General features: G+C 45.2%; 1 protein-coding gene across 1 annotated transcript in view; it reads left to right on the top strand.

The window, feature by feature from the left end:
• The window catches only part of ppil2 (peptidylprolyl isomerase (cyclophilin)-like 2), a 296,148-nt gene that overhangs the window by 125,745 nt on the left and 149,482 nt on the right, over positions 1-20,921 (top strand). Inside the window, exon 11 of the mRNA XM_068005535.1 lies at positions 15,183-15,258. Coding sequence (XP_067861636.1) covers positions 15,183-15,258 — 76 coding nt within the window. The remainder of the gene's footprint in view (positions 1-15,182; positions 15,259-20,921) is intronic.

The raw sequence follows: 20,921 nt of genomic DNA, 5'->3' as shown, positions 1-20,921 counted from the left end.
GCTGGTCTCCGCAAACTCCCACATGCTGCAATTACAGAACATTATTGTCCTTTATTAATATATTTTTGTTGTGTGCCTTGAGGGAAGGGATGTCGCTGGAGAATGAAACAGGCATCTACGTTTTTTTTTTCATTCGTTCATGGGGATGTGGGCATCGCTGGTGAGGCTAGTATTTATTGTCAATCCCTAATTGCCCTTGAGAAGGTGGCGGTGAGCCGCCTCCTTGAACCGCTGCAGTCCATGTGGTGAAGGTTCTCCCACAGTGCTGTTAGGAAGGGAGTTCCAGGATTTTGACCCAGCGACAATGAAGGAACGGCGATATATTTCAAAGTCGGGATGGTATGTGACTTGGAGGGGAACGTGCAGGTGGTGTTGTTCCCATACGCCTGCTGCTCTTGTCCTTCTAGGTGATAGAGGTTGTGAGTTTGGGAGGTGCTGTCGAAGAAGCCTTGGCCTGTTGCCTGTGGATGGTACACACTGCAGCCACGGTGCACCGGTGGTGAAGGAGTGAATGTTTAGGGTAGTGGATGGGGTGCCAATCAATCGGGCTGCTTTGTCCTGGATGGTGTCGAGCTTCTTGTGTTGTTGGAGCTGCACTCATCCAGGCAAGTGGAGAGTATTCCATCACACTCCTGCCTTGTGCCTTGTAGATGATGGAAAGGTTTTGGGGAGTCAGGAGGTGAGTCACTTGCTGCAGAATATCCAGCCTCTGACCTGTTCTTGTAGCCACAGTGTTTATGTGGCTGGTCCAGTTAATGATCTGATCAATGGTGAACCCCAGGATGTTGATGGTGGGGAATTTGGCGATGGTAATGCTGTTGAATGTCAAGGGGAGGTGGTTAGATTCTCTCTCTTGTTGGAGATGGTCATTGCCTGGCACTTGTCTGGCGCGAATGTTACTTGCCACTTATGAGCCCAAGCCTGGATGTTGTCCAGGTCTTGCTGCATGCGGGCACGGGCTGCTTCATTATCTGAGGGGTTGCGAATGGAACTGAACACTGTGCAAACATCCCCATTTCTGACGGAGGGACGATCATTGATGAAGCAGCTGAAGATGGTTGGGCCTAGGACACTGCCCTGAGGAACTCCTGCAGCAATGTCCTGGGGCTGAGATGATTGGCCTCCAACAACCACTACCATCTTCCTTTGTGGTAGGTATGACTCCAGCCACTGGAGAGTTTTCCCCCTGATTCCCATTGACTTCAATTTTACCAGGGCTCCTTGGTGCCACACTCGGTCAAATGCTGCCTTGATGTCAAGGGCAATCACTCTCACCTCACCTCTGGAATTCAGCTCTTTTGTCCATGTTTGGACTAAAGCTGTAATGAGGTCTGGAGCCGAGTGGTCGTGGCAGAACCCAAACTGAGCATCGGTGAGCAGGTTATTGGTGAGTAAGTGTCGCTTGATAGCACTGTCGACGACACCTTCCATCACTTTGCTGATGATTGAGAGTAGACTGATGGGGCGGTAATTGGCTGGATTGGATTTGTCCTGCTTTTTGTGGACAGGATATACCTGGGCAATTTGTCGTATCCAGTGCACTCAGCCGTTTCTTGATATCACGTGGAGTGAATCAAATTGGCTGAAGACTGGCTTCTGTGATGGTGGGGATATTGGGAGGAGGCCGAGATGGATCATCTACTCGGCACTTCTGGCTGAAGACAGTTGCAAACGCTTCAGCCTTGTCTTTTGCACTCACGTGCTGGACTCTGCCATCATTGAGGATGGGGATGTTTACAGAGCTTCCTCCTCCAGTTAGTTGTTTAATTGTCCACCACCATTCACGACTGGATATGAAGGACTGCAGAACTTTGATCTGATCCGTTGGTTGTGGAATCGCTTAGCTCTGTCTATAGCATGTTGCTTCTGCTGTTTAGCATGCATGTAGTCCTGTGTTGTAGTTTCACCAGATTGGCACCTCATTTTTAGGTATGCCTAGTGCTGCTCCTGGCATGCTCTTCTACACTCCTCATTGAACTTACACTCCTCATTGAACCAGGGTTGATCCCCTGGCTTGTTGGTAATGGTAGAGTGAGGAATATGTGGGGCCATGAGGTTACAGATTGTGCTGGAATACAATTCTGCTGCTGCTGATGGCCCACAGCGCCTCATGGATGCCCAGTTTTGAGCTGCTAGATTTGTTCTGAATCTATCCCATTTAGCATGGTAGTAGTGCCACACAGCACGTTTGATGGTGTCCTCAGGGCAAAGACGGCCTTCATCTCCACGAGGACTGTGCGGTGGTCACTCCTACCAATACTGTCATGGACAGGTGCATCTGCGACAGGTAGATTGGTGAGGACGAGGTCAAGTAGCTTTTCCCCTCGTGTTGGTTCACTCACCACCTGCCACAGGCCCAGTCTGGCAGCTGTGTCCTTCAGGACTCGGCCAGTTCGGTCAGTTGTGGTGCTACTGAGCCACTCTTGGTGAAGGATATTGAAGTCCCCCACCCAGAGTACATTCTGTGCCCTTGCTATCGTCAGTGCTTCCTCCAAGTGGTGTTCAACATGGAGGAGGACTGATTCATCAGCTATGGGAGGGCGGTAGGTGGTAATCAGCAGGAGGTTTCCTTGCCCATGTTTGACCTTGATTCCGTGAGATTTCATGGGGTCCAGAGTCAATGCTGAGGACTCCCAGGGCCACTCCCTCCTGACTATATACCACTGTACCGTCGCCTCTGGTGGGTCTGTCCTGCCGGTGGGACTGGCCATACCCAGGGATGGCGATGGAAGAGTCACTTAGCATCTGCATTAAGCATTTCTGGTTAGCATAGTGCCATTGTAGCAAATAACTTCTGAAGAGCATTCACAATATACCAGTATGGAGCTTACATTTTTCGTGACCACTTTCATTATGGTCTCTAAATACGACTACCAGTTGGTGCTGAATTGTGACCATAATGTGGTGGGCCCTATGCATCACAGGACTTGGCTTTTGAAACTGCCCCAACTCACTTCACTTTATATCTCTATAGTTGACAGTGAAAGGAAGGAGACTTTTATCCCCATCAATCTTGCCTGAATTCAGACAGATCGCAAGTGCAAAAAGCTAATTTTTAACCCAGTCTGTGGCCCAGTCCCTCGCTAGTGAATTGGCTACTGTAAAATAGAGGTGTAATTTGTAAAATGATAGAAATTACAGCATAGAAGGAGGCCCATCATGCCTATACCAGTGCTGCTACTTTGACTGGATCCTTGCCTTCACCCCATAGTCATTTATTTTCCTGTAAATATATTTACTTGATTCCTGGCAACTGGTGGATCCATATTGTTTAGTTTGTTTTCTGCTTTGATTTTATATCTGCTGCATTTGCAGCTTGTCTTTTTTCTTTCTTTTCTCACACTTTTGTATGTATGAACCTCTTCTGTGTCTCTCCATCTCCCTCCAGCCATATGTATACTCTTTTATATCTCTGCATCACCTCAATGATGATCTTCTACATTATTAAGCTGTTAAGCAGACTGCAGGTCATTTAATACATGAACTCCCTCTTTTTGTGATTGGTGTGTTTGCACATTTTCTCTTCCCACCTTTTTAATGCTTTTCTTTTTAACCAACCGACATCCTGCCAATCCAGAAAATGATGTTTTGCCTGTACTGTTTGCTCTGTGCCCCTGAGCCATCACTATTACTACATTCTTAACATAAGTGCCTTAATTTTCATAAAAAGTATAATATGGTGCTGTCATGTTTCAGGATTTTTTGTCCATTTTTCTGCTGAAAGGATTTCGGGGGGGGAAAAAAAAATTTACTTCTAAATGTTGGGTTTTTAAAGCCAAGTGTATTCACACAAGTGTTTTTTTAAAAAGGCACTGAGACAATAGGTGGTTAAAATGCTCCTGAGTAGCCTTGATGTTGTTTCCCCATAACCTGTAAATAACAAGCAATTTGTTAGCGTGTCTTAGCAGTCGATAATTGACTCACATCTATTGGGACCGATTTTCGGATGGCGGAGCGGGTGCGTTGGGGGGCTCCTAAAATGGCGGAATCCCGGAGCGGGTTCGGAGCCCGACTCCAACCCGCTGACTTCCGGGTTCCCCAGTGACGCGTTCGGGTGCGCGCTCAGCTCCAGAATGTGGGACGCCCGCCAGCAATTAAAGTCAGCGGGATGCTGCTTTAGATAGTTAAGGAACTTGAGAGACCTCATTGAGTGGAGATTTTGGCAGGGGTGCAATTTTGAAGGATCCTCAGCCTGTTTCCCATGCTGTGGGAAACACTCCCAGTTGTAGATGATGTGTTTCAGCCAGCAGCCAGTGGGAGATGCAAAGGATTATTTGACAGGTGGGGGGAAAACCTCATTTGTTGCAGCAGGGCACTCTTGTCACTTCAGACAAAGTTTTGGCTGCAACAGCTTTGTCTTTCCACTCAAAATTCTTAATTTATACCCAAAACTCTGCTGTGCAAACACATTTACCTACTTTGCGGACCCCCTCAAACTCACTCTGTCAGGATGGGGGGTGCCATAGCTGCATTCATCGCTTCATCTGAGGACGAGCAACATCACCAGCCTTGCCAGGCACGCCATCCACCTCCACCACGTGGAGCTCCACACGCAGTGCTGCGCCACAGGCACCTGCACAACAGCACGGAGGGCAACAACAGAGAGAGTGACGTTGCAGGACGCACTACCCTCGCAACAGGGTCTACAGACCGAGGCTCAACTTCCTGGACCTCTCTGAGGAGCAGTGCATACGGAGGCTCAGAGTCAGTCGCCAGGTAGTCGCAGACATTTGCAGCCTCCATGCCGAGCTGTTCCCGTCTGGCCCGAGCAGCATCGCCTTACCTGTAGCTGTCAAAGTCACCACTGCCCTCAACTTCTTTGCCTCCGGATCGTTCCAGGGTGCGTGCCACCGGGGACAGCGCCAGGGTGTCTCACTCATCTGCACACAAGTGCATACGGCAGGTCACCCACTGCTTGTTTCACAGGGCCTCGCACTACATCAACTTCGCTATGGACGACCTCAGCCAGATGGAGAGGGCAGTGTGATTCCACGCTGTGGCTGGCTTCCCACGGATGCAGGGTGTAATCAATTGCACCCATATAGCAATACGAGCACCTCCACACGAGCCAGGACTGTTCATCAACAGGAAGGGCTATCACTCCATCAACACTCAGATCATCTGTAACCACTGCAAGAGATTCCTTCACGTGTGCGCCAGATACCCTGGCAGCTGCCACGATTCCTTCATGCTCCGGGAGTCCAACATCCAGCCCTTCCTCCACCGAACACCCGTAAGCGCTGGCTCCTCGGGGACAAGGGATACCCCCTGCACACGTGGCTCATGATACCTCTGAGGAACCCCACCACCGAGCAACAGCGTCGATATAACGACAGCCACATCGCTACCAGATCTACAATTGAGCATGCTATAGGGCTGCTCAAGATGCGCTTCAGGTGCCTTGATCGTTCTGGGGGAGCGCTTCAATACGCACCAGAATGGGACGCATTATGGTCGTGTGTTGTGCCCTGCCCAACATGGCACAACAGAGAGGGGTGCCACTGTAGGAGCCCCATCCACATCTGCCACCCATATTGAGGCAGAGGAGGAGGAGCAACCCATGGGCAGAACAGCGGCTCACCTGGCTGCTCGTGAGGCCAGGGCGTCACTGACGTGAACAGTTCGCCTAACATCAGGCAGTGTGAAGAGTCCAGTCCTCACCACCTGGACAGAGCAGCGGCCACACAAGCCCCCCCACCCCCTGCACAAAATAGTCCTGCAACTACACATGCACCCACTGTAGAGTGACCCAATGGGTGGCATCAAGTGTGGGTGTTCATGGTGAACCTCATGAAAGGGCCTTGTTACACAAGCCAGTCAAGAATGGGCAAGATGTGGCAGCAGTGGTGACAATAATAATATTTAATGTGCCATTAACAAAAATCAAATATAAATTTAAAAAAAACATGTCAAACACCCTTGTGCATCCCCTTTGTGCTCACAAAACCTTCGCTGTACGCTTACGAGTACTCCTACGTGGTGCGTCCCCTGTGCCTGCAGCAGAGGCAGTGGCAGGTTGCTCTTGTTCATGCCCTGACCGATTAGATGCTTTGGGCCTACGCCCTCTGGGTTTGGTGCCCGTGTGGGTCCCTCCAAAGACTGCTCCACCTGCACCTGTGCAGGGGCAGACTCGGCCACCTGGAGAAGAGGCAGTATTGCAGGTACTGGATGTGACGTGGGAGTGCTTTGAGTGGCGTCCCCACTTCCATGTCCCCTTTCGCCATCTTCCCTCCCCTGGGCCAGGCCCACACCACTCCTGCCACTCTGCTGGACGACCGTTTGGAGGACATGTGTGAACCTAGTAAGGCCAGTGCCAGAGTATTTACCTGCCTGTTTAAGGCGGCAGAATGTTGTTCACCCTGAGTCCGAATGGCCGTTGTCAGGGCCTGAATGGAGTGCTTGAAGCTCCATGGAGGCTAGCCTTCCCTCCATTGCAGACATTCCTGCACTTACCCGCGACACTATCTCAGAGATGCCCTTAGGTCCCTGTGACCGTTTTTCAGATGCCCTTACCTGTGCAACCATTCCACTCATGCAGGAGTTGGACTCCTCCATCCTCTGCGTGATTGTAGAGAGTGCGCTTGGCACCTGTTCCAGCGCCTCGCAAATGTGCTGCTGCCCCTCGATCATTCTCCTTTTCATGGATGGCCCCCAAGGTTCAGCATCTGTATCCAGCTGAGCAGAGCCTGGAGAAGAGTGCTCCCACCGACGCAGACTCTCCACAGTTGCCCCTGCCACCAGTGTCTTCTCGTGCTCACGTGTGTGGTGACTCATCTTGTGCGACCCCAGCTAACTGAGGACGGGGACCCACCGAGGTGTGTGTATCTGCTGGTAGATGGCTCGCTCAGATGTGATGGTGCCCCCTCAGAGGCTGCAGGTCCTCTGAGGAATCTCCCTCCGCCGTCACAGCGGTCGCTGAAGGCCCTGTAAGAGAACAGAAGGCAATATTAAGCATGATGACAGATGTTGAGTTGCTGAAGATGGCAAGGCATGTTAATATCAATTGCTATTGTGTGTGCTGAATGTTAACCATTCTGTCACCAGCCGTTTGTCGGGTGCCAGTCTCGGCGTCCCCGACGGTCAGGCACTCGAGGGTGTGGCTCAGTTCCAGAGCCTCCTGCTCCGCGTCTGTGAGGACGACTAGATGTTACGGCCCCCCTCCGGTCCACGCCCTCTCCTGTGCATTCTGGGCTCTCTTCTCCCATGAGGGGAGAAAGTAGAGAGGCATGAGTGAGTGGTGGTGACGTGGCCAACCGCTGAATGCATTGGTTTGGGTGAGGCTGACTGTGAAAGAGATGCATCAGAGAGTGAGTATGAGATAGAGCGATGACATTGTATGAGGATTGGGTTGAGTGGTAGTGGTGGGATGAGTATTGGGGAGGCGAGGAAGTGGTGAGTAAGTGCAGGTAAGTTGAGGATGAGCTTTGAGTGGGTGTGAGGAGTGATGTGATAGAGTAGTGTTGGCTGTGCAGAAGGAGATGCGGGGTGGGTGCGGTGAAGCGCTTCCTGCACTGGATCCAGGTGTGGGAGACGTTGCTGCTGCTGGTGACCTCCTCTGCCACCTCGAGCCAGGCCTTCTTGGTGGCAGAGGCAGGCCACATCCTTCCGTCCGCCAGGTAGAATATATTCCTCCTCCTCCTCCTCCTCCTCCTCACCCCATCCAGTAGGACCTGGAATTAAGCATCAGTAAATCTGGGAGCAGCCTTTCCCTTGGGCTGCCCTATTCTATAATTTTGGGTGTTTGCTCCAGGAGCAGCGTTGGAAGACTGCCCCTTCAAATAGAGCTCCTCCTGCTGACAGCCTGTGATGCGGGTACACAGTCCGCCTGCTGCGCTGGTTGACAGCGGGAAACCCGGAAGCCACGGTAAGTGGCTTCAATTTACCCGCGATCGCGTGGGGAACGGACGGATTTTACTGGGCAGGTTACCCATGCGCCCAGTCGCCCCCCCCCCCTCTTCCCCCCCCGCCAACCCGCCTCCCTGGTAATATCGGGGCCATTGTGTTGGAAAGCCTGTCTTTCTTTGTGCCTGTGAACAGAGGGAGATAAAAGACAGATGTAGGCAATCAGCCAGGTCTTCAAATTAAAAGCTGTGAGGACAATGCTTTGGCCAGGCTCTGAAGTAGCATGCAGGAGAATAATTAGGGGTTATTTTGTTTAAGTGAAGTAAGATGACCCACTAATGTGAGAAAGCATAGCATGTTCATTATTTTGTCTTAATCCACAAAGACAATTTGTATTGATTGAAATAAGTGAATCTGATTGTAACTGTTGCTTTGTATGTCCATGTGCTAGGAAATAAAACAGTTTAATTCTTCATATCTGACCTTGCTTTACTATGTGTTTTCTCAGTCTGCCTTTAAAAAAAATTGAAGAAACACATGTCCAAAAGTCATGAATATCCAGTTTCAATCACAAGGGGACACTGTTGCTCCACCCCTGGGCTACGTTATTGCATAATTAAATATTGGGCAGTACAGGCACATCCCTGAACATAAGACGTGCAGATCACTTATGGGAGTGACCAACACTGATGTACCCAAGAGAAAATCTACGGCAAGACCCCAAACTTGTAACAGGCACTTTATCAGATATCTTCTTAAATACAGCATCCATCCCTTTTTTTAATCTATACACTATGATTTCCTTGAAAAATTAAATTGTTGATCAAGAATGAACTGCCCATTACAAACCCATACTGACTCCTTTATTAGCCCATGCCTTTCTAAGCATTCACTAATTTCATCCAGTATTATAGAGTCTAGAAGTTTACCGACAAGAGGTAAGATCTACTGGCCTGTAAATTCCTGGCTTACCCCTTATCCCTTTCTTGCACAGGGTATAATACTTACCAGGCATTTGGGACAATAAAAGCCTTATTTCCCTTTATGTTGACCACCAGTTTTGATTCATACTCCCACTTCAATTTCCTAATCTCCCTTTTGGTATCCCTGTTATAGTTTTTATATTTCTCACTGTTTTCTTCTGCATTATCTCTTCTATGTTTACCAGATGCCTCTTTTTTTAAGCTTAATTTCTGGTCAAGCTTCTCAATTTATCCATTGACCCACAGCCGTTACTGCTATACAGGTACAGTATTTTACCTGTACCTTCTGTAACTCATATTTAATTACCTCCAATTGCTAGCCCACTGTTCGTTCTGTCATTTTTCCAACCAAATTAATTTAGGTGAAGTCCCCTTTATTTATTAAAGTTGGCTTGTTTTTAGAGCGATCCCTTTACCATGACTTTATCTTCTATTTTCAATGTGAACCTTAAGTTATATGTAGTTACTATTTCCAAGAGTTCTATCTTCATGTTCCTTACTTGTCCTGCTTCGATACCCAGAACCAGATCTAACACTACATTCTTCCTTGTTTGGATGTGCAACATACTGATTAAGGAAACACTCCTGGATGCTTTTTAAGAATGCCCCCCATTTTAGCTATAAAATTTTATCTTACTCCCTATCACTGCAATTACCTCCAGCCCTACACCAACCCCCCCACCCCCGACCTCAGAACTCTCCGTTCGCCTCACTCTGGCCTTGTGATTCCTCTCTCCCTTCAGCCCACCATTGGCAGTCATGTCTTCAGCTGTCTAGGCCTCACGCCCTGCATTAACCCTTCAGTCTCTCCAGCCCCTGCTTCTTTAACAGTCTTCTTATTTTGTCTCTGTGAAGCACTTTGAGTCATTTTTATCTGTTAACGGCACTATATAAATCATAGTATGATACAGCACAGGAGGAGGCCATTTGTCTCATCGTGCCTGTGCCGGCTCTTCGGCAGGATTATCCAATTAACGTCACTCCCCTGCTCTTTCCCCCTATAGCTCTGTAAATGTTTTACCTTCAATATATATCCAATTCCCTTTTGAAAGTCAGGCAGTGTATTCCAGATCAAAACAACTCACTGCGTAAAAAAAAAATGTTTCCTCGTGTAGCCTCTGGTTCTTTTGCCAATCACCTTAAATCCATGTCCTCTGGTTTTTGACCCTTCCGCCAAAGGGAACAGTTTCTCTCTATCGATTCTGTCTTGACCCTTCATGATTTTAAATACCTCCATCAAATCTTCTCTCAACCTTCTCTGTTCCAAGGAGAACAATCCCAGCTTCTCCAGTCTCCACATAACTGAAGTCCCTCATCCCTGGAATCATCCTGGTAAACCTCTTGTGCATCCTCTCTAAGACCTTGACATCCTTCCTAAAGTGTGGTGCCCAGAATTGAACATAACACTCCAGCTGAGGCCTAACCAGTGATTTATAAAGGTGTAACATAATTTCCTTGCTTTTGTACTCTATGCCTCTGTTAATAAACCCAAGGATCTCATATGCTTTTTTATCAACCTTCTCAACTTGTCCTGCCACTTTCAAAGATTTGTGTACACACACCCCTAGGTCACTCTGTTCCTGTACCCCCTTTAAAATTGTATCATTTAGTTTATATGCCTCTCCTCATTCTTCCTACCAAAATGTATCACTTCACACTTCTCTGCGTTAAATTTCATCTGCCATGTGTCTGCCCATTTCACCACATTGTCTATGTCCTCCTGAAGTCATGTTACTATCCTCCATGTTGATTACTACATTTCCACGTTTCGTGCCAGCTTTGAAATTATACTCTGTATGCCCAAATCCAGGTCATTAACATACACCAAAAAGAGCAATGGTCTTAATACTTAACCCTGGGGAACACCACTGTATACTTCCCTCCGGTCTGAAAAACAACCATTCACCACTACTGTCTGTTTTCTGTCCCTTAGCCAATATTGTATCTATGTTGCCACTGTCCGTATATCCCATGGGCTTTAATTTTGCTAACAAGTCTATTATTTGGTACTTTTTCAAATGCCTTTTTAAAGTCCATATACACATCATCAACCGCACTACCCTCATCAACTCTCTCCGTTACTTCATTAAAGAATTTCAATTTATTATCCCAGTCTTCCTTAGCATAATTAAAGTCATATTATTATAATTTATTATTGCAAACTTCTCTCAATTACCTATAAAATTTAATCCTCAATTTTCTCCCCATGATTGTGATTTATAATTACTCCCAATATGGTAATTGATCACTTATTGTTTCTTAACTCAATCCAGATAGAAACCATCTAAGCACCAACATCAATTAAAAAAAAACTTTCTATGGCTGTAATCATGCCATTAATAAGGTCACCACACCTCCCTTTTTTCCTTCTCCATAACTTTGGGAAATTTTATAGCCAGGAATATTCAGCCCCCAGTCTTATCTCGGCAGCTTTCTATCAAGGCTCCAGCATCATTTCCCAATCTATCAGGAAAGATTGAACAGACTGGGACTAGAAAAGAGAAGACTGAGGGGTGATCGAAGTCTTTAAGATTATGAAAGGGTTTGATAGGGTAGACGTAGAGAAGATGTTCCCACTTGCGGGGGAGACTGAACTAGGGGCCATAAATACAGGATAGTCACTAATAAATCCAATAGGGAATTCAGGAGAAACTTCTTTATCCAGAGAGTGATTAGAATGTGGAACTTGTTACCACTAGGAGAAGTTGAGGCGACTTAGAGTCATAGAGTTATACAGCACGGATAGAGGCCCTTCGGCCCATCGTGTCCACGCCGGCCATCAGCCCTGTCTACTCTAATCCCATATTCCAGCATTTGGTCCGTAGCCTTGTATGCTATGGCATTTCAAGTGCTCATCCAAATGCTTCTTGAATGTTGTGAGGGTTCCTGCCTCCACAACCCTTTCAGACAGTGAGTTCCAGACTCCAACCACCCTCTGGGTGAAAAAGTTCTTTCTCAAATCCCCTCTAAACCTCCCGCCTTTTACCTTGAATCTATGTCCCCTTGTTATAGAACCCTCAACGAAGGGAAAAAGCTCCTTAGTATCCATCCTATCTGTGCCCCTCATAATTTTGTACACCTCAATCATGTCCCCCCTCAGCCTCCTCTGCTCCAAGGAAAACAAACCCAATCTTCCCAGTCTCTCTTCATAGCTGAAGCGCTCCAGCCCTGGTAACATCCTGGTGAATCTCCTCTGCACCCTCTCCAAAGCGATCACATCGACTTGCATAGATACATTTAAGGGAAGCTAGATAAACACACGAGGGAGAATGGAATAGAAGGATATGTTGATGGGGTTAGATGAAAAAGGGTGGGAGGAGGTTCATGTGGAATGTAAACATGGCATGGACCTGTTGGGCTGAATGTGCTGTACATTCTATGTAATGTAATACTTAGTGACTCTAGTTCCCCAAAAGTGGTTCCAATGCTATAGAAATCTGACACTGTCCCTTCTACTCCATCTGTCAGTCAACATATTGATGTGTTTAATCTGTTTATCCCTAACTAGCCTAGCATGTGGCACCTGAAGTAATCTCAGTTACTATCCTTGCAGTCCTGCTTTTTAACCTTAGCACCTAACTGATGAAACACCCTTTGCAAGACCTCCTCCTTGTTTCCCCCTTTGTCATTAGTTCCAATGTGAATCGCTACTTCCACTTGCTCACATTCCCCTTCTAGAGTCATCTTCGCCCACTCCGTATGTCCCCTACACAGGCACCAGGAAGGCAACACACTGTTTGAGACTCCTACTCACAGATGAAGAGAACGTGATCTATCCCTCTAATCATAGAATCCCCCATAACTACTACTTGCCTTTTTCTCAACACTGTAATTTCTTTTCTTTCCACCCGGGTAACCACTTGTTTTGTAGTGTTGCTTGTGAGTTCCCATCCCTATATCGTTGCACTTGTCTGCATCATAGATATTTATCACTGAATAGTTGTTGGACAATTTCAGACCTCCAAGAGTTTCCTACGCTCCGTCTACCTGAGTCGTCATCTCCCATTTCTCTCTCCCTGCCACCACCTTGTCAAGGTCAATTATGCCACCCTTGCCAGCGATGCCCACATCCCCAGAATGAATTAAACAAAAAGGCAGACAGTTAATTAATGAAGCAAAGCAGAGAAATCTGAGGGAAATATCACTTCAGTTTGTCCTTCTCAAGGAACTAGGTCAGAAAGGCTACTGTGGATGTAAACAGAAAAAGTAGGGCAATGAAAGCTTATGTGTTTACCACAACGTGAAGATTGATTTTGTGATGCGAAAGAATAGGGCTACAGGCTATGGACCAAGTGCTGGAAAGTGAGATTAAGCTGGATAGCTCTCTTTTGGCCAGCTCGGACACGATGGGCCGAATGGCCTCCTTCTGTGCCGTAACTTTCTATGATTCTATGAATAGAGGTTAACTGTTCTCTGTGTTACAGTTGTATAATTAACAATAGTATTCATCTCATTATGTCTTGCGCTATAAATCAAATAGATTCATAAGTTTGCGTTTACTACAAAACAAAGTTGAAAACATTTAAATCAACAAAATCCCTTCATGTACCATGTACCATGTCCCATTTACAGTTAGCCATGGGAGAGCCTGATCCCAGCACAGGGAATGAGCCTTCCACTCAATCCTTTCCAGTTCTTCTCCACTTATTAAAAATCTCGTATTCTATGCACGCATACTATCAACTTTTTCCATTATTAATTCCTGTATCCACATTTATAATGAAAGTTGCCAGGCCAAGCTAAAATTGCACACTCCCACCCAGTGGGTGTGATGGTGCCACCAATGGTGGGAAGCTGTAATTACAGTGTAACCAGTTTACACAGGCAGTTTTCATTATAAATGTGGACATAGGAGTTTATAATGGAAATCTATAAAAATAAGGAGAGAATGTGTGACTTTACAATGGGACTGAATTTCATCGGTGCATCCTGGTCCAATTATCCCCCTGCCCTCAAACCTCACTTCACCTGAAGATTACACTTATTCTTGACTCTGTGTGTGCCACGCTTCAGGAGAGGGACTAGTAATGTGTTAGAAATCTTATATCTGCTGTAATTACACCCTCCCACTAGTAGTAGGTCTGGAGCATTCAGTTTTGCATCATCCTCAGCCTGTACTGCAGAGAAACTCCTATGCTCCGACTAACTCTCGTCCTCTGCTTCCCAAATTGCCATAAGTGTTGCTACTTAACTATAAATGATATAAAATCAAAGTATTATCTAAAAAGACATTATCTAAATGTATGATTTTAAAATGAGGACTGAATTACTTCTGTGCACGCTGGCCCAGTTATTCCTGGCCCTCTCACCCTGTTTCACTTGAAGACTACACTTGGCCTTGACTCCCAATACTTAGAACCATTCCAACTTAATGCTACTAGACAATTAGGATAGGTGTGTAGGATACAGGTATAAAATGTATATGCTTTGATCCAGGTTAGAGAGTAGAAAAAAACTTTCCCCCCATCAGAGTGGAAAATTTAAGGCTTCAAGGCCGTTCTGGCCACTTCTTGACCTGGTCGATTTGGCAGAGCCAAATAAGAAGTTGTCTTGAAGTGGAGCAACTTCTCTTAAATAGTTGCCGCTCTCTTGCTATCCCATCCCCCACAATCTGCACTCCCTATGCATATGAAAAACGTGAAGGGAGCGTGCTCAAATGATGCACATCAAGCGTGCTGACTGAATCCAGTAAAATCATCTCCCCACTCCAGTAGGGTGCAGAGTCTTGTGGGAAAGTGCAGTCCCAGCACCATTTCATCCAAGGTCTCTGAATCTACCCGTCTGTCTACTGTGAGTCGTCTAACATTTCACTCCTAATTCCACTACTAGCTCTATGGTGGAGTTCCGCTGCTAAGACAATGTTTCTAGTTTAAAAAAAACTAGCTGATGTCTCAGCGAGTGTTTATATAGTTGGATGTGCAATGAAAGTTCGTGTCTAGCTTACACCTTCAAGCATATTTGTATGTCAGTAAATATATGCAGTATGACTTGTACATCAGATCAGCCTCAAATCCTGAACTGATGCTTTGTTTTGAAACAACGTAAAGTAAAGAATTCGTTCTCTACTGCTGCAATATAAAAATGACTATCAGTGTGCATTACAATGTAGTGAACCAGCAGGTGTTCACCCCAGTACAATCTCTCAGCATGGTATCCTCAAAACTACTGCTTTATCTCACTGATTTGCAAGTCATGTGACTGTTTTAGTTAAAGGAAACAAACCAAGAAAGCAACATGAGATCACCCACTCGTATATCAAAATCATATGTCTCAGGATGATCCACTGAATCTGATTCAAGGTTTAATTTAAAGGGGGAAAAATGAATTTCATGGAATTATTGTTGCTGCTTCCCACAGGCACATTACTCCACGGGAAAAGTCTCCGCTTCCTTCACGTCCACAGCAATGATGCCAGAAACTACACATGAAGCAGGTAATTGGATTAGTTACTCCAGCTACTCTAAATAATAGGTTCAAGTCTCTCTTAGTTAGGAGTGTCAAAGTTGGAGGCTACTCACCACTGTCTTGCCACTTATCCAATTAAAAACAGAATGTGCTATTTAATTAGAACACAGAACTCAGTGGCCGTGTGCACCTCTGTATGCCAATATCTGAAGGTTTAGTTTGAGAATATGGATTATCAGTATACTAAAAGAAATATTACCTTCCGGCTCAGTAAAGACATGTTGGGTTTTGAGGTTAGTCAAAAATGGAGTGAAGAATAGGCAGCCAGCTAGAACAGTACTGCAAACATGCGCGATTTTAGGTTTAATAATTTTGAATTGTTACTTCAATTCATGCAATTCGCAAAGATAAAAGAGAGGAGACAATGATCTCTCTCCCACCCTTTTTTCCTCTTGCATTGCACACAGCAAAACAGTGCAAAATGAAATCAAAGTTAATTAAATGTTGATTTAGTGTCGATATTGCTGCTAGAATAGTCTCGAGGTTAAAGCTCTTAAAACAGTCATAACTTTTTTTTAGGTTTTGTTTGTAAAATTGAGGTCAGAGTCTGAAAAATAATCATAAGGTATGATGATGTGCAGTTACAACAAAAATGGGCCCATATAATTTGTGGTCATTTGCAGTATGAGTCAGTGGTTTCATCTTTGCCTGTATGGGAGAAACCCCATGCCGTTATTAGACCCCCTGGTCTAACCTCCGAAAGACTGCATCAACTGCCTAAAAGAAAACTTTACTACTGCAGCAGCAAATGTTTAATATATACAGCAACAGAAATAATGTGTTGGTAAGTCATCCAAAACAGAAGAATCCAGAAATCTGATGACCTTGTGGACCCTGTAGGTTCCGGGCACTCCAGTTTAAAACTTATGGTATGGCTGTGAAAATCGAACTGAAACCTTGTATGTGTCAACTTGGCTCAGTTGATAGCACCCACAGGAACAGGAGTAGGCCATTCAGCCGCTCGAGCTTGTTCCGCCGTTCTGTCACATCATGGCATCTTAACTCCATTTATCCATCTTGGTTCCATAACCCTTAGTACCTTTGCCTAACAAAAATCTATTGATCTCAGTTTTTAAATTTTCGATTGACCTAGTCTCAACAGCTTTTTCCACCGTCACCACTGAGGGGTCAAACCTCACTAGAGACTTGAGCACGTAATCTAGGTTGACACTGATGGAGTGCTGTATTGTTGGAGATGTCATCTTTTGGATGAGATGTTAAACTGAGGATTCATCTGTTTGCTCAGGATGTTAAAAGATCCCTTGGCAGTAATCAAAGATAATGTTTCAGCCAGCGTTCCTCCCTCAACCAACACCAGTAAAAACAAATTATCTGCTCATTTATTTCCTGTTTATGGAGCCGTGCTATGTGCAAACTGCTGCGTTTGCCTAGACAACAGTGACTGCACTTCAGAAGTAATCTATTGGTTGTAATTCATTTTGGATGTCTTGAGAACATGAAACGGTGTCGTAATAATTCAAATTTTTTCTATCTCTTCTAATTAGTAAATAGCCAACTAAAGCGTTGAAAGAAATAACAAAGAACATGGTTGGCAGTCGTGCAATAGAATCAAAATCATAACTCAAAATATGAGCACAGATATGTGCATATCCAATGTAGGAGCACCTTCACCACACGGACTGCAGCGGTTCAAGAAGGAGGCTCACCACCACCTTCTTGAGGACAACTAGGGATGGTCAATAAATGCCGGCCCTGCCAGCAACGCCCACATTCTGAGAATGAAAAAAATATCTCATTACTATAGCAGCAAATCCCGCCTGCACGAGAACATGACGCCTCTCCTATCCCAGTATTAGCCTTCTCTGACAGGACAATATACTGCCTGTGACTTGGTTCCCTTTCATCAAATCGCTTCTTCAGCAACATTACCCATTCCTCATTGCAGATCCCTTCCCTTTCATGCAGGTGAGGTGACTGATGCCATGATGCCTGTTGGACAGAGCTGGTCCAGATGGTTGTGTACCCCTTTTTTTTTCCTTCTTCCATATCCCCTCCATCTAGCAAACTGGTAACAGCATTAGTGATATATAATGCTGTATTTGCTATCCTACCAAACAATAATGCATATATCCAAAAGATTTTTCTTACCTATGTACCCTAACTGAATATAATGTTCTTGCTATGAAAAGTACTTGATAAATGTATTAATGGTGATTTAGTATTCTGGTGCTCCAGTGAACTGTGTCACTAAGGAGTAGGGCATGGGTTCTTGCCTCTAATCTTTCATGGCAAGTTCCTGTGCCTGCCATCAGAAAGGCATACTCAGGTCAGGCCTGACTGCCTCTCTGTGGGAGAACATCATCCTTGAGCAGGTCACCCTGACCTTGTCCACACAGTTCACAGCTATCACTGGAATCCTGGGCAAAGGCCCTAAGGAACCCTCTTGGCTCAGGAATGGTGTGAGGGGTGGGGGGGTGGTAAAGCAGGGCAAAACAAATTAAATGGGAGCAAAAAGTCAGAAAACATTTTGCTGAAGGATGTAGGGTGGAGTCCAAATAGATGGGAAAATTATTTAATTGTCGGTTACTGGAGCAACAAAGGCAAATTGATTTCCTGAGCATTCAGTCATGATACTGCAAATACCAAGAATATTTGCAGTATCAAGACACAAAGACTATTTAGGGCTTGGGAGTCTCGGAACTGAAAAATAAGCTCCCATGGTGCCCTATGATCCTGCTTCCATTATCTTAATAAAGTTTGTCATTGTGACTAAACCACCCCCTCCATTCGCCACTCCAAGTATCTTTCATAAAACCCTGCACACACTGCCATCTTTGCCCTCCTTTTGCAAAGGGTTGGGAATGGCATTCTGATTTACGGTATATTCCAGTAATTTAGGAAGGATAATTCTGATGTACAGTATATTCCAGTAGGTTAGAAAGTGTGTTCTGATTTACAGTATGTTCTGGTGGGTTGGGGGCTGTTCTGATTTACAGTATTTGCAGATCCTGTAAGCCTTGGTTCGGCAGTACTGTATATGCAGTTTAAGTGATCACTCTGACTTGGATCCCGTGTCTTGCCTTTGTTGCTTTGAAGCTTTAACAGACTGCAGAGATTCGAGGGAATGATAATTATGTTTGATTTCCATCCATGCATTAAGTAAAATAATAAAAACCACATCTATTCGTCTACACCCAGGGGCTACACAACCTCCAATGACAAATTACAGCTCCATGTTGAGCATTTACAGCAAGTCCCCACATGTTGCTGCTGCTGAATGTGCTTTCTCCTCTACTGTGCTAATCAGAAGCAGAACAGCATTATCATTTTCCTTGAGTAGTGCAAGGCTACAGGATAGATCTTATTTCCTGGTACTAATTCCTGCAAAGTGCTTCATTTTGCAGCTAGCTAAAGGAGCACCCTCAAATCTGTAGCTCTTCTGAGGACTGAAAGATGGGAAACATTACCCTGTGGATATTAATCATTAATCCAAAGCAAATTTACAGAGCAGGTTTGAAAAGGTTCTTCCTTTCTGTACATGCACCCCACATCCTCTCCCACTCACTACCAATCAGTCTCATCAAAGAGGAGGATGTTGTTTGAAGTGGAACCTCACATCCGGGGTTCATACAGGGCCCAACCTGTCAGTTTATACTGTCTGTGATGAATGAGAAACTCACTGAGGGCTCTACTTCAAAGAACTATTTTTGACCCCTTCAGTTAGATTTATATGCTTGTACATCAGATTCTGTGCCTCAAAGTAGAAACTAAAATCTGAAATCAAAACTTAGCGCTAGATTACTTAGCAAGTTCTCTGAGTTGCAGATGGTTGCTTGCAGCAGGCTCACTTTTTAGATTTGCATTTAGATGACCGGACCCGGTCTACGAACATAGGAAGCGTAGGCCATTCAGCCCCTCAAGCCTGTTCCACCATTCTATTAGATCATGCCTGATCTGTACCTCAACTCCACTTACCCATCTTTGCTCCATATCCCTTGATACCTTTATGTAACAAAATCTATCAATCTCAGTCTTGAAATTTACAATTGACTCAACATCCACAGCCGTTTTGGGAGAGAGTGTTCCAGATTTCCACTACCATTTGTGTGAAAAAGTGCTTCCTTATTTCTCTTAAATAGTCTAGCTCTAATTTTAAGATTATGCCCTCTGGTTCTGGATTTTTCTCCCCCCACCACCACCAAAGGAAATAGTTTCTCTGTATGTACCTTAACAAGTCCCTTAATTATTTTAAAGACCTCGATTAGGTCACTCCCAACCGTCCAAACTCAAGGAATACAAACCAAGTTTATTCAAACTGTCATTATAATTCAACTTGGACTTGGACATTTGGATTTGAATGTGGGGGCCATGATTAAGAAGTTTGCAGATGATACAAAAATTGGCCTTGTAGTTGATAGTGAGGAGGAAAGCTGTAGACTGCAGTAAGATATCAATGGACTGGACAGGTGGGCAGAAAAGCAGCAAGTGGAATTCAGTCCAGAGAAGTGTGAGGTAATGCATTTGGGGAGGGCAAATAAGGCACGGGTGTATACAATAAATGGGAGGATACTGAGAGATGTAGAGGAACAAAGGGACCTTGGTGGGCATGTCCGCAGATCCCTGGAGGTGGGACAGGCCGACAAGGTGATTAAAAAGGCTGACAGGATACTTTGCTTTATTAGCCAAGGCATAGAATATAAGAGCAGGGAGGTTATGCTAGAACTGTATAAAACATTGGTTAGGCCACAGCTTGAGCACTACGTACAGTTCTGGTCATCACATTACAGGAAAGATGTGATTGCACTAGAGAGGGTGCAGAGGAGATTTACGAGGATGTTGCCAGGGCTGGAGAATTTTAGTTATGAGAAAAGATTGGATGGACTCGGGGTTGTTTTCTTTGGAACAAAGGAAGCTGAGGGGAGATTTAGTTGAGATATATAAAATTAGGACTGGACCAGATAGAGTGGATAGGGAGGACCTATTTCCCTTCAGAGAGGGGTCAGTGACCAGGGGGCTTAGATTCAAAGTATTTGGTCGAAGGATTACAGGGGAGCTAAGGAGAAATTTTTTCACCCAGAGGGTGGTAGGGATCTGAAACTCACTGCCTGAAAAGGTGGTAGAGGCAGAAACCCTCAACTCATTTAAAAAGTACTTGTGCACTTGAAATGCCGTAACCTACAGGGCTACGGACCAAGTGATGGAAAGTGGGATTAAACTGGATAGCTCTTTTTCAGCTGGCATGGACATAATGGGCCGAATGACCCCGTCCTGTGCCATAACTTTCTTTGATTCTAACCATTTAAGCCCCAGTATTATTTTGGTGAATCCCCTCGAAGGCCAATATATCCTACCTGAGGTTCGTGTCCAAAATTGAATGCAGTCTCCAAATGGGATCTTACCAAGGTGCTGTACAATTGAAGCATCACTTCCTCACTTTTGTATTCCAACCCCCTTGAGGTAAAGGCCAACATTCCATTAGTCTTTTTGTTTAATTTTTGTACCTGTACACTAGCTTTTAGTGATATGTGTACATGGATACCTATATCTCTTTGCTGCTCCACAGCTCCTCATCTCTCGCCATTAAGAAAATATTCCGATTTGTCTTTCTCAAACCCGAAGTGGATGACCTCACATTAAACTCCATCTGCCATAGTTTTGCCCACTGACTTA

The sequence above is a fragment of the Heptranchias perlo genome, chromosome 25, assembly GCF_035084215.1.
Source record: "Heptranchias perlo isolate sHepPer1 chromosome 25, sHepPer1.hap1, whole genome shotgun sequence".
In the NCBI taxonomy this organism is placed as follows: Eukaryota; Metazoa; Chordata; class Chondrichthyes; order Hexanchiformes; family Hexanchidae; genus Heptranchias; species Heptranchias perlo.
The sequence above is the reverse complement of the archived record's forward strand: the minus strand, read 5'-3'. Positions and strand labels throughout refer to the sequence as shown.